This window comes from Alosa alosa, chromosome 11, assembly GCF_017589495.1.
Source record: "Alosa alosa isolate M-15738 ecotype Scorff River chromosome 11, AALO_Geno_1.1, whole genome shotgun sequence".
Taxonomy (NCBI): Eukaryota; Metazoa; Chordata; class Actinopteri; order Clupeiformes; family Clupeidae; genus Alosa; species Alosa alosa.
Genome location: NC_063199.1, coordinates 34182046 through 34196946, shown reverse-complemented (window position 1 = coordinate 34196946; position 14901 = coordinate 34182046). Strand labels below are relative to the sequence as shown.

Below are 14901 nucleotides of genomic sequence, written 5' to 3'. Positions count from 1 at the left end.
GTGATCAAATAATGATGGAATGATAGCATTATTATCCTGTCTCAGATTTTAGTGTAGCTTCGAGAACTATTTTAAGATTTTAATTCCAATGTCAGGCTTGGTATGGTTTGATTCCAGGAAAGAAATGGGGTTGGTGCTGAGTTTTAAGAACTAGGCTAAACCTATATTTTCCTCTTCTAGAAATAGAAGATGTGCCCGTCATCAAGGGGTTAAGTTGGACATGTAGCCTAGGCTATTTTACTCAGTTTGGCATGAATCATTTGGGCATAACATTTACTACTACAGGCTAGCCTACTACAGAAACGTGATAAATAGATGTTAGCTTAATGTAGAAGGGACTACAAATATGCTGCACACTACAGTTCCCATAAACCGCGAAGAACGAACAGAAGAGAGATGTTTGCGCAACCTCAGTGTATCGCAAGTGTGTACCAGTTCCCCCCTCCTCATTTCAATGTAAGATGGTGGCAAGAAGCAACTAGCTACCAAAAGAAGTAACCTAGCCAGAAAGCTACCTAACTTAGAAATATTTCGTATAACCCTATCTCTATCATATCTGCAACTATAGAATTTCTAGGTAGACTACTAGGTAATCGAAGAGAAATTCCATTGTGTTCCGTACACACATCTAACGATATCTGACACTTGAGCAATTTCCGCCTAAATTGGTGTGAATATTGTTTGGAGTGGAATCCTTGCAATCAGGGTGAGTATCCCGCAAACTACAGATTCGGGAACATGGTCACGAAGACAAACAATTGTTTGTTCTATAGCGACAGCTACGTTCAGATGCATCCGTCAAAATTCCATATCCGTGCATTTTCCATACAGATCTGACTTCATGGAGCAGCTAAAGGTTGACTGAAGCCCATCCGCCCGTGTTATCAGATTAACGATAGTGGGAGAGTCCCAGGCTTCGGCATAGGCCGCACAATTGTGAGCGCTGAAGGAACTGCTATCTTTATTCTCTTTGACCTATATTTGATAGATACTTGGTTGATTGCGTCTCCATATGCAGGGTTCGGCGCACGACCATTTAGAAAGCATTCGAAATGACTTAGAAGTGCTTTGTAGTAAATTCGGTTTCTCCGCTACATGGGTAACGTTAGCAAGCTAGCTAACCCGTTCTTGTTGTCTTGTGAGCACCGCTGCCATACGTCAGATGTTCAACCAACATAACGTTAGCCTAAGCTCTTGACCGGCTTTTTACACATTTGTTGTATTACCAAGTGATTGCGACCGTGTCAGTCAAACATTTTAACAACATGTTCCCTGCATAAAGGAAATCACTGACTGTAATGTGGGTATTTTGTTTGGGGAATCTGTACTCTAATCGGACTCGCCCAGCTAGCTAACAGTAGCTAGGATAGCTAGGTCCATGTTTGCGCGTCATGAGCTTCACCAATTTTAGATCAGTCGCTGACCTGTGCAAGCTAACGTTAGCTATCTGATATAATTGAGAATAATGCTTTGAACCCGGTCACCTATAAATATATGCGTCTCACAATGTTACCTTGCTATTCAGTTCAGATGATCTGTTCTCTTTATCGCACTGTTACACACGGTATGATTATCGTGACTGCATGTTAAACCAAAATCGAGAACTGTCAGTGGCGTAAGCTAGTGTGCGGCTGGTCTGTTATTGCGAAGCAAGAAGGTTTGGTAAGGTTTGTAGAAATTGACATGCATTGCGTTTACGAATTTAACTTTAGCCTTTGTAAATGTATTCGTATGGTCATGCAGTGAACCGATAGATAGTTAAAGCTGCCGACACCATCTGGACACTGCCATTTTGAGGATGCAATTATTTGTGGAAAATATGTGAGATGTCGTTCCAGATGTTGTCATGTTTTGCAGACTACATACGGAGTATGAAAGCATACGGGGGTTGTCTCTTAAGGAAGAGCTGTGGGCATGTGTCTCCATGATGTAGGTTGAGCACTTATGTCTGCCCAGTGCATCTATGTTTTGCAAAGTTACACACACAGCACTTAAGCCTATTGCTGCTGTCTGTAGGCCTATAGTTTGGGTGTTAGTGACCATGGTTCAGTAGTGATGTGATGTCATGAAGAGGGTTTACCTATGGTTACCTAGACATGCATATACACACAGGAGACCTAGGCCTACTAGATGCTGTCATCAAGCCTGAGTCATGTGTGCCCTTTAAGAAAAGTATTCATAACCCAAACAGCATTGCCTTGCTTGTCAAATTGACCAGCGTGATGAAAGTAACCTAAGTTATTAGTGATAAGTGAATTAATGAGGAAGGTAACTAGTCATTTTATGGATTTTTAGCTTGGCATTTCAAACCCCTTGTATCATTAGCCCACTGAGAGCCACCAGTGATCACTGTGCTGTAGGATGTCTCGCAGCCCAGACGTCAGAGAGGACCCCATGGAGTGCCCACTGTGCATGGAGCCCTTGGAGATCGATGACGTCAACTTTTTCCCCTGCACCTGCGGCTACCAGATCTGCCGCTTCTGCTGGCATCGCATCCGCACAGATGAGAACGGCCTCTGTCCCGCTTGCAGAAAGGTGAGCCCAGAGCTGGGTGCGTACTCAGCCAGTGCACACAACAGGATGAGATGGACAGTCAAGCGAAGACTAGTACAGTGATGAGGTGTGAGGCAGAGGTGGGACTATTAGTCACAGAGATGTTTCAGATGAGTAAATGGATAGCCCATTAGAACATATAATAATATTGGCCCCTGTTTGTATTCTGAAAAGTACATTTAAAAGGCCAAATGCTCCAGTATGCTTTCACTGAAAGCTAGCGGGAAAGAACCCAGATGCAACCAGAAATAAGAAACATTTTCTTTTTCCAGTACGGGAATGTTTTGTTGTTGTTGATACAGTGATGATGCATGTATTTTCCACAAAGGGGAATGTCCTGTAAAAATGTGCTTCCTTATGTCTGAGGGAGTGCACTTAACTTAATCACTTTGTATGAGTTAGTACTGGACCAAATCCATTTCACAGAAAATATGACCGCATGTTTTTACTATTATTATTTGACCTGGGATTCTTACCACACCTACAATCAGGGTTTGGCTAAATATACACCATGAGTTGAAAAATATTTTAAAGAAAATCTTATGAGGGTTATCTGTTTAAAAAAACCTTTCATTTCACATGGCTGCTATTCTAAAACATGCATACACGTTTCGCCATTACTGCCTTCATCAGAGCAAGACACATTGGTATTGGTACACACCATGAGTATAAGCAGTGCATTGTGTTGTGCTTGAAATGGTCCTTCCCCAGTAATGTCAGTTTGTTCCTGTTGGTTGGTATGGACATTATCAGGGTCCTAGCACAGTATACCTTTTCACAGCCTCTGTGAAACAAATGTCATCAGTACTAATAACATATTTTACCATTGTTTTTTACCCGGGGATTTTTCAAGTTGCCATTCTAGTTGCAGTATTTATTTTCAGTGTGTATTCATGAATGTTTGTAGAAATGGATGATTGGTAGCTAAATATATATGTATTCATTTAGATTCAAACAAACCCTTGACTTGTTCATATTATGGTTTACATAGATTTTGTGTGAGCATTGTTCAATCCAGTGTTCTATGAAGATCTGTATGCTTGGCCTTGACTTTTTTAGAGGAGTGGGAAATAAATGCCTCCAAATAATGACTCCAATGGTGCACTTGTCTCCTGTTATTTGTAGCCCTACCCAGAGGACCCAGCTGTTTACAAGCCCCTTTCACAGGAAGAGATCCAGAGGATAAAGAACGAGAAGAAGCAGAAGCAGAACGAGAAGAAGCAGAAGGTCACGGAGAACCGCAAGCACCTGGCCAGCGTGCGCGTGGTCCAGCGGAACCTTGTGTTCGTGGTTGGGCTGTCTCAAAGGCTCGCCGACCCAGAGGTGAGAGAGAGAGAGAGAGAGAGATCTGCTCCCCTGAGGATGGCTGAGGCCATAGGTAGCCATTCCTCACTTGTTTGGTAGTGACTGGTCACCGTTACCTTTTCTAAGCCTTTATGTTGATAGGAATCTGTCATTTGTTTCTATGTTCTACTAAATCACAGTTTTCTGTCAACTCTTTATAAAGAAACAAGTTGTGCTACTTAAAGGAAACGGTGCCTTAAACCTCTTTTTTTAAAGAAGCAAGTTGTGCTACTTAAAGGAAACGGTGCCTTAAACCAGAGCAATTAACACCGTTATGGAGACTGTGGCAAGCACCTGTCAAATGTCATGCAGCCCTTATTACTAGCTCTGTTCTCATCGTGCTCTGTATGCAGTCTGGAGCGGGGGTGCTAGTACAACATGAACACTGTCGCTTTGTGGATATTGAGCTCTTGGGTGTCCTTTTGTAGTGCACTAGAGTAATAGATTATGCTTCAACGTTAAAAGGAAGATAATGGCCAAAATCTTGGTCATTTCTCAGAAAATGTTGATAAGTAATTGCTCAAGATGGGTGTTGCTATTTAATTGTTGTCATTGTTGTTATTGTCTTCAGTCAAACATTAGTCTTGTAAATATGTAGCTTGTCATGATGCTGTGGCATATAAAATAGTTATAGCTTAAAAGTGATATATACTGTAGGAAGTGATTTACCACAGACATTTTATTTGATTGAGAATATTTTATGCAAGGGAATTTTGTGAAAAGTTACTTGACATTTGTGTAATTTCATTTTCTAATTTGAACTATATACTAATACAGGTTCTTAAAAGACCAGAGTACTTTGGCAAGTTTGGCAAAATCCATAAAGTAGTCATCAATAACAGCACATCGTATGCAGGTTCACAGGTAAGAAAAGGATCTCCTTAATCATTGACCTTTAAAGTAGAAAGTATGACAGCATCTTGCCAGTTACTGATGAGTGACTGTATGGTTTGTAATATGTGGCATAGAATCTATAATTAAAAAATTTGTCATCCTCTATTTCATGTTATAATAGAAATGATAAAGCAGTAAAAAGACTCTACAGGGCCTACAGGTCTGGGAAGAAATAAGAGGCTATGGAAAAATAATCAGTTTCTCTCGTTTGAGTATTAGTATGAATGTGTTTGAGTATAATGAAATTCTTTTCTTCAAATTGCTGACAGCATTTATCCCAAATTCCAATCAAAGAAAATGACAAATTACTATATTCTTGCATCCGTCATGAAGACAAATTTGCACAATTTCCAGCTTTGCCCAATACCTGCTCATCTACTGGTTAAACACTGGACCTGCAGACTGAGAGGCGTACGAGCCACAGTGTCTTGAGCCCACTATGACATGTTGGGGAGGGTGGCTGATGACCGCACAAATGGGACACGTTTTCAGTCATTTATAGAATAAAATAAAAATGTCTATTGTGTTGAAACACATACCTATAAATAGTGAAACCAGTGGTGTGTGTGCACTACCAGTCAGAAATGAGACATACTCAAAACAGTTAAATAACACACATAGGGTTGTGTAGTAAACAACAAAAGTGTAAATAAAGCTAAATGTTTTATATTTTGGGTTCCTCAGAGCAGCCAGCGTTTGCTGTGATGACAGCATTTTCCATTCTGGGCCTTCTCTCCACCAGCCTGTTAGCTCCTGTAGGCGCTGATATGAGCATGTTGTTGGTTGTATGTCGAGGAACATACTTGGGGACCACGTCATGAAGCTGATATGATGATGCAATAGTGTGCATAGCAGTCAGGAAGGGAAACGGAGGCAATTTTGAAGTTTTTTTAACCGAAGAAAATAAAGTATGCATCATGATGAGTGTCATCATAACAAGCTTCATGACATGACTTTTGACTGTTGGTCATAACAAGCTTCATGACATGACTTTTGACTGTTGGTCATAACAAGCTTCATGACATGACTTTTGACTGTTGGTCATAACAAGCTTCATGGGATGACTTGACTGTTGGTGTACAGTCGACTAGGGTGACATTGAATGTGATTCATGATCCATAATCAAGTGGTCATAATTAGTCGATTGACCAGACCTGTGACCTGTACATTTATCCCCTTTGTAATCCACAGGGTCCAAGTGCCAGTGCGTATGTCACGTACCTCCGCTCAGAGGATGCCCTGAGAGCAATACAGTGTGTCAACAATGTTGTTGTGGATGGTAGAACTCTAAAGGTGAGAAGATGTCTTTGTTTGGGTTAACCATGCCTTTCAGTGTACAATTTGAGTTAAGTCAAATATAACATGTATGTAGTACTATTGTTGACATGGTGATGTTTGTTTTGTCTTAAAGTTCTGTGACAATCAAGGCTAGTGGCATAATGTATTTGGTACTTTTTGTCTGGAAGGCTTCCTTAGGTACAACAAAATACTGCAGTTACTTTTTGAAAAGTATGCAGTGTCCCAAGCCAGACTGCATGTATTTACATGAACTGGGAGATGAAGCAGCTAGTTTTACAAAAGAGGAGATGCAGGTAAACAAAAAACATATTCACTCTTTTTCCGTTGCTCATTGTAGGCAGTTCTACTGCTCTTGAGCATGTACTACAAAATCCTGTCCAACATAATGGGCCATTGCCTATGTTGAACCCTGCTACTAAGAACATGAGGATGTGCTGCTCATTAATAACATTGAAATGTAAATTGATTGAACTATTATTTCATTTAGTCATTTTGACAGGCTTATATCACTTGATATATATGTGCATTGATATATATGTGCATTGCTTTTTGGTTGTAGGCGGGAAAGCACCAAGAATATGAACAAAAACTACTCCAAGATCTCTACAAATCAAATCCCACTTTCCTACAACCTTCAACATGTGGCAGTGAAAAGTCGAAAGGAAAATCCAGCTCCTCCCAAAGGTTACTTCTGCAGAATAATATCCCATAATATCCTGTCTTTCAGTGGTGCTCTTGAGTCTCTTTTTGAGTTGCTAGAATATGTGCAGTCTTCACTAGGGATGTGGAGATTTACTGTTTTGTGTTTATCTTGGTTAGTAGTCTGCTTTAGTGGTCACTGTCATCTTTGTGACTGCCATCATCCAGTTGTGCCTTGCTGTTGTATCCCACGTTGGTTGTTAAACAGGCATGCCTTAGGGTTAGGGTAGGGTTTTTTCGTACCGATTTCACACCTTTAAAGGAACACGCCACCCAATGTCAGTAGTAATATATGTTCTTACCTTAACTTTCACAAGTTGAGTCATAACTCTCCCGTGTCTGTACGTGCACTCAAACGCTCTGGTGCGCGGCGCGAATGTGTTAGCATGTTGCTATGCTAGCGGGCTCAGACGTAGCCATAGAGGGAGGAAGATTGCAGTAATCAAAAACATCCACATTTTCCCTACTTAAATACAGTTGCTCGAGTAGTTGATAAAACTGTGTAATGGTCACGGCCCCAGAGGTGGCGTGGCTGGCTGGGGCACCTGCACCGTACGCCGGCGACCCGGGTTCGATTCCCGCCCCGTGGTCCTTTCCGGATCCCACCCCGACTCTCTCTCCCACTCACTTCCTGTCGTTCTCCACTGTCCTATCTGATTAAAGGCATAAAAAGCCCAAATATATACTTTATAAACAGGAGAACTACAATGTGTGGCGCAATAGCACTTGGAAGTACTTCGACCTAGCGTAGTAATATTAATTTACACCTAATTGTAGATCCTATCCACTGTTTGCAGCGAAGCGGAATTCTATGAAACATGAAATCACTATAATACTTCTGCTTGTCATCACAACCCTTCACAATGCATGTTATAATTGTTCACAATCTACTAATCTTCCTCCCTCTATGGCTATGTCTGAGCCCGCTAGCATAGCAACATGCTAACACATTTGCGCCGCGCACCAGAGCGTTTGAGTGCACGTACAGACACGGGAGAGGTATGACTCAACTTGTGAACGTTAAGGTAAGAACATATATTACTACTGACATTGGGTGGCGTGTTCCTTTAACGACACCAGCAAAAAAAAAACTTGCGTCCACACGAAGAGGTCACACCGACAGCAAGCGCTGTAGTGCATATGCCAGGCCAGAAGATGTAACGATGCAGGCTTCATTATTAATTAGCAATGAAGAAACACAAACATTCCAAAAGCAGTCGTGTGAGATAAGCAGACTATGGAAAATTCAGATTTCAATTAAACTGTAAAACGAATAAAGTTAATCTTCAGGGTCTGTGACTGCTGTATATGTGAAAAATAAAAAGATACCCGCACACTGTTCTATAAGCTCCCAGAGTGGTTTATTAACAACGTTTCGACCAGAGGTCTTCGTCAGGTATACGTTGTTAATAAACCGCTCTGCGAGCTTGTAGAACAGTGTGCGGGTAACTTTTTATTTTGTCGGCTAAGCCTTATACCCAGCACCTGTTTAAATGTTGTAGATGTGCGTGCACTTCACTCATTGGCTGCTTGGTTGTTGATCAGCCTCTGTGGGAACTCCTACCTACAAAACTAGGAATGTAACAGCACCTGTGCATATCGGGAATGTAACAGCACCTGTGCTTATCGGGAATGTAGCAGCACCTGTGCTTATCGGGAATGTAGCAGCACCTGTGCTTATCGGGAATGTAGCAGCACCTGTGCTTATCGGGAATGTAGCAGCACCTGTGCTTATCGGGAATGTAGCAGCACCTGTGCATATCGGGAATGTAGCAGCACCTGTGCTTATGGGGGAATGTAGCAGCACCTGTGCTTATGGGGAATGTAGCAGCACCTGTGCTTATGGGGAATGTAGCAGCACCTGTGCTTATGGGGAATGTAGCAGCACCTGTGCTTATGGGGAATGTAGCAGCACCTGTGCTTATGGGGAATGTAGCAGCACCTGTGCTTATGGGGAATGTAAACGGCTCACTGTGCTTATGGGGAATGTAGCAGCACCTGTGCTTATGGGGAATGTAGCAGCACCTGTGCTTATGGGGAATGTAGCAGCACCTGTGCTTATGGGGGAATGTAGCAGCACCTGTGCTTATGGGGAATGTAGCAGCACCTGTGCTTATGGGGAATGTAAACGGCTCACTGTGCTTATGGGGAATGTAGCAGCACCTGTGCTTATGGGGAATGTAAACGGCACCTGTGCTTATGGGGAATGTAAACGGCTCACTGTGCTTATGGGGAATGTAAACGGCACCTGTGCTTATGGGGAATGTAAACGGCTCACTGTGCTTATGGGGAATGTAAACGGCTCACTGTGACCTGCTCTTACCGCTTTCTGACATTACTATTCCTTTGAATTGCAGACCTGGCAGCACCAACAAAGATGGCTGGCCCGTGCTACAAGGCTGTGGTAAGGCAGTCAATGGTCTACCCACAGAGCACCGTAAAACGCCTCCCGTCTTAGACTGTGGCTCAGACTCCGACCACATGACCCCAGACGGGCCAGACTCTGAGGAGCTGTGTCCAGATCAGGGCATCTCGCCTTTCCCCTCAGCATTAGACCCCTCCAGGTACAGTTGGAATGACCCCATGCAGCCCTTTTCAAATTGAAGTGTTGGGTCATCTGCTGCACACTGTAATGCTAAAATAAAATGTGTTTTTTTTCTTATCTATTGTAGTTCCATTGATAAACCTCCAGAATCAAACAGTATCACAGAGAATGGAGAGGCTACCCCACAGGTGACACCTGCGTTTAGATTGTTCTGTGTAGTTTAGTTCAGTTGAGTTCAAATATTGTGAATTGAATTTGAATATCTAAACCTTTTCATGTGTCCGTGGCAGACAATGCTCTCGTCTCTCGTTCACCGCTCCTCGGTTCATCAGCTCCCCAACAGTGACCCCCCCTCGCCTCCCCCTGGCCTGACCAAGCCTAGTCTAGTGGTGCCCATCAGTGTGGCCGACCTCACAGCACGCTCGCCGTTTGAGGGGGCGGCCGCCGAGTCGCGCTCGCTCTTCTCCGACAACAGCAACTTCCGGCACCCCAACCCTCTCCCGAGCAGCCTGCCCTCTGGCCCCTGCTCACCTCAGGGCGGGTCCGACTGGCCCATGACCCCCGAACCACAGAGCCTCTTCACCTCAGGTATATGTCTGTGTGCCCTTAACTGGAAGACCAGTGCACATTGTTCTTAAAACAAGCTCTTCATACCAGTGAAACAGCTCGCAACAGCACCATGTTTCCATAACAACGCTTTTGTTATACCAGCCAGATATGAACTAGCTAGCTGGCCAGTTAGCCAGCAAAGTTAACCAACTAGCTGATAAGCCAACGGTCAGTTCAATAACATTTGTTTTTGTAACGTTATTAGCATACCCGTTTTGACTGATGTTGTGTCAGACCTCGGTGTTCCTGAAAACAGAGTTGGCCTTTGGCTAAAACTCTGACCAGACACCTCTCCTGGACTGACTGAGTGACAAGCCAAACAAAGCTTGTTTTTTTTGAAGACTTAGTACTGGTATTAAAGTCAAAGTTGAGTTGGTCATCTTTGCTCCCCCTCCCACAGACACCATTCCTGTGTCTTCGTCAACGGACTGGCAGGCGGCCTTCGGCTTCGGCTCCTCAGCCAAGCAGCAGCAGCAGGACGACGACCTGGGCTTCGACCCCTTCGACGTGACGCGCAAGGCCCTGGCCGACCTCATTGAGAAGGAGCTGTCCGTGCAGGAGCTTCCCTACTCTTCCTCCTCCTCCTCCTCCTCCTCCTCCGCACTCTCCCCCGGCCTGTTCCACACACACGCCCACCTGTACCGCTCCAGCCTGGCGCAGCGCTTCGGCCACCTGCACCAGCGCGCCCCGCTCAACGGCCACCTGGGCCCAGCGCCCGTCCAGACCACTGCCCGCCACCCCTGGATGGGGGCGTCCACGCGCAATAACCTGGCACACTTGAACCACACAGCTGTGCACAGCAGCTTCTTGGACTTGAATTTGCCAGTGCAGGAGCAGCATCACCCTCACAACACCGGCCTCGGGGGCATTCCCATATCAGGTGAGCAGCAGGCACAGCACAGCACAGACACACAGCACAGCACAGCCACACAGCACAGCACAGACACACAGCACAGCACAGACACACAGCACAGCACAGCACAGACACACAGCACAGCTGCTTTTATAGCTGAAAAAGCTGATTTGCTGTGAAAAGTGAAATGTCAACATAAGAAGTGAAATTGGTGTCATTTATGGTGTTGCCCAGTGTGATCAGATGCTCATAATTCTTAACTGCTGTGGAGGCTACGGAGATTATCATAGTCTTTTCATTGAAGTGATTCAGAAAGATGATCACGTCATCAAGTACCGGTCAGGCAGGCAACAGGTCATGCAGTATGAAAACAATAAATATTTGACTTTGAGAAACGATGCAGAATCAATTTTCAAGCCCTCATTGTAGTTCCCAAAGAAAATGTTGAAAGGGATCATGAGAACTCTCCCACACAACAAATACCAGTGAACGCACCTGTTTGTCGAGTCGAGCCATTTGTAGTTTGTCACCTTGACACAATGTCATTTCTCTCTCATGTGAACAGACAGCAATGGCTCTATAGAGAGCCTCAACGTCAAAGAGTGGCAGGATGGCTTGCGAGCGCTCCTACCAAATATCAACATCAACTTCGGGGGCCTCCCCAGCTCTACCTCCTCCTCCTCCTCCTCCTCCTCCTCCTCCTCCTCCAGCGTAAACCACATGGGGGGGCCCGGCGGCCCCCCAGCAGGGCTCTCGCACAGCCTCAGCTGGGACGCAACGGCCAGCTGGATGGACCCGGCCATCATCACAGGTCAGTCTGCAGGACGACTCGCTCGCTAATGGAGTGTTTGTTTTTTCAGTCATTTCATGTCAATGATTCCCGGGACACTGAAAGACCAGGGTGCACAAAACTTGATCGGCATTAAGCCCCGCAAGGATGACACCGAACCATTGAAGAGTAGGATGATTATGACCCACTCTGAATGCAGGCCAAGTTTGGTGGAATTCCATTCATGGGGGGCCATACAATAAATGAATATATGTGTACATTAAGGGACTGTACACCAATCAGCCTGTAAATGGCCGGACACAATTTTCTCTGAATATCTCGATAACCGTAGGGCCTAGGATGACCAAATATTTTTTTTATGTTGGTCTCCAAAGGGTCAACACATGTATTTGAGGTATAGCGGTATGGGGGTGGAGTAGGAGATGGAGAAAAATTGACAAGCGTTATTTATTTTTGCGGATAGAATGTGCAGGACTGGGTGGCGGGCATGTTCTCTACTGCTCTGCGGTAGAGGTCTGTTCTCCCACGGGACCCGCGGGTCAAAAGATCGTGCAACACTCTTTGAGAGCTCTATGCGGGAGCGGGCGGGATGAGACCGGTGCGTTTGCGGGAGAAACCGATGATTCACCGCACTCCCGCAAATGAAATATATGTGTAAAATAACAAATATAAATGATTAAAGGTAGGGTTGCAAAATTCTGGGAATTTTCAAAGTTGGAAACTTTCCATGGGAATAAACTGGGAATTTTTAATATGGTTAATAAAGTTAGTCTGTAACAGGGAACAAAAATGTAGTGGACAAAACCCCCTTCGTATTCAGTTCAGTGTGCCAAGTGCTCCTTTTGTGGGGCAAAAGGCAAAACTGAATACCCCTCCTGCGGACGGGAGCGGGACTTAATGTTCCAGATGCGGGCGGGAGCGGGACACTTAAATGGCACATTAATGCGGGAGCGGGACTGAAGAATGTGTCCCTTGCAGACCTCTACTCTGCGGTGCGTCTAGTTTATTTAGACGCTTATTTCTAAGAGGTGCTCCATGTTCCTACTTTATTAAAAGGGAAATTTGTTGTTTTTGTTGGTTTAAAATATTCCAAAAAGACCCAGAAGTAGCAAAAGAATGTGAAGAAATAACTGTTTTGACATAATGTCAAAAAATGCCTGTGCTGTGTGGCCCAGATATACGCTAGAGTTAGCATGCTAACCATCCAGACACAGGCCATCTCTCTTGTAATACCACTTTGTGCAGTAGCGAATACAATGCTAGTCAGTGGAATAGTGCCATTGGACTGTTCAAGACAGCACTGCTAGCGTAGTGGCTAAGGAGCTGGTTGAGCATGATGTAGTGGGTTAAATTCCCAACTGCCACAGTTGTGCCCTTGAGCAGGGGAATTGTTCTGGAGAGATTGGCCCTTGTAATAATTTACATATGTAAGTCACTTTGGACGAGACGAGCCGTCACTTCTGGCAATGACCAGGCTGAAGATAGTTGCCACACTACACCCGTTTCTGCGCTTTGTTGAGTTCTAAAGGCTCTGATGCATATTTAGAATTCTCAGGTGGCCGAGTGGCTACTTGCCCACAGGAGGAAGTGTTTTCAGTGCAGGATACACATTAGTTGTCCCCGTTGGTTTGTCAAGGTTAGCTAGTATTAGCTTGAATTCTCTCACACACTCGAGATCTCTCACTCAATCACCAATGATATGATAATAGATCAGTTTAAATCACACTGTTCTAGGTGAGAGTGGCCAGGAGAACCATGTAAGAGTGTGAAGGTGTCAATATTCTGCTGAATATTGGAACATTCGGACCAGAATTCACATCCTTGTTGGCATGCTGGTATTTTTAGATGGATATAATATACAATATTTATTGATCCATTATCCCATCTATCCCAAAAAACATTTATCAAATGAGCACAATTGTTAAAGGCCTGTTCAAGTGTCAATATCAACTCATGAATACATTTTGTGTGAGCAACTTAAAATCATTAAAACGTGGGTATTCCACTACAGAAAGAATCACCACAGGTCATAGAATTTCTGGAATATGGAATTTTGAAAAGTCTATTCCAGACATGGAATAGTCAGGGAATTTTATCATTTTTGGTGCAAAGTCATGGAATTTTACATTTGATTTAGAGTGGGAACCCTGATTCTGGTATAGATTAAAGGTGTGTATGATGTTAAATGTTTCTCTTTTTTTAGAAATGTGGTCATTGTGACATGTCTATAGAGCAGCCGTAGGGCAGTAATCCAGCTTGGCCAGAGAGACTGACCCCTGACACTTTCCCCCTCCAGGGATCCCTGCCACCGCAGGCAACAGTCTGGACTGTCTCCAGGACGACAATCCGCCACACTGGCTGAAGTCCCTGCAGGCGCTAACAGAGATGGAGGCCCCGGCCAGCACAGCCCCCCTCAGCAGCAGCAGCCCCCCCCACAGCACCACGTGGGGCTGCTGGACACACACCTGTCCTCTCTGCACAGATCCGGCTGGGCGTCCTACCTGCCCCCCTCCAGCGCCACCCCCAGCCACTACCACTCGCCTCCGCCCGGCTTTCAGACCGCCTTCAGACCCCCCGGCCAGACCGCCACGCCAGACATGCTACAGACCGCCGCCATGGACCGCCACTAGGGACACACCCATCACTCCCACGCACACGCACCACACACACACACACACACACACACACACACACACACACACACACAAAAAAACACACATATTCAACCATGAGAACTCAAGGCCAAACTTGTAACACTGATTAACAAGATGATTATCTGATGATTTGTTCTCCCTCCCTCCCTTCCTTCATCCCTCTCTCCCTCCCTCTCTCCATCCCTCTCTCCCTCCCTCCCTCTGACGGCCTGTTTGTTGGGAACTCATTTTTTGTTTTGCTTTTTGCTTTTGTTTGTTCAGTGGGTTTTGTTTCGTGGCTCACACGTCATCAATATTCCAGTGGCCCCAACAAGCATCCAACCGTAGTCAAGTGACCACATGTATCTATTGCAGCGTCCACCTCAGGGTGGGTAAGGCAGGAGTGGGGGTCACCTCAGGGTGAGCTCATGGGGGCAAGGCAGGAGTGGGGGTCTGACCGTCATCATCATACCTCTTTCAGTTCGCTAGCTAAGCGAGTAACGAGTTAATTACATAATAGTGCACAGATGACTTGTTGAGGTACTGCGAACGGAATAGCCCCACAGAAGAGCAACGGGTTGGGAGGTGGAGGGTGTAGGCCCTGACTTGACCTGACCGCTCGCATTCTTACTGTGATTCTTGCCCACCTGCTGGTCAGTGTCCCTCACTGCTTCAGTGTGAG

The 14901-nt window shown here is 44.9% G+C and overlaps 1 protein-coding gene across 1 annotated transcript; it reads left to right on the top strand.

Annotated features, from left to right (window-relative positions):
• The first annotated feature begins 276 nt into the window (after positions 1–276).
• cnot4a (CCR4-NOT transcription complex, subunit 4a) lies at positions 277–14321 on the top strand. The gene is given in 14 exon segments (XM_048257477.1): positions 277–706; positions 2326–2535; positions 3679–3876; positions 4675–4761; positions 5983–6084; positions 6258–6383; positions 6650–6774; positions 9147–9353; positions 9462–9522; positions 9625–9922; positions 10344–10823; positions 11362–11607; positions 13883–13987; positions 13990–14321. Coding segments are annotated over 13 exon segments (2436 nt in total). The 5' UTR covers positions 277–706; positions 2326–2361; the 3' UTR covers positions 14217–14321.
• Positions 14322–14901: the final 580 nt, after the last annotated feature.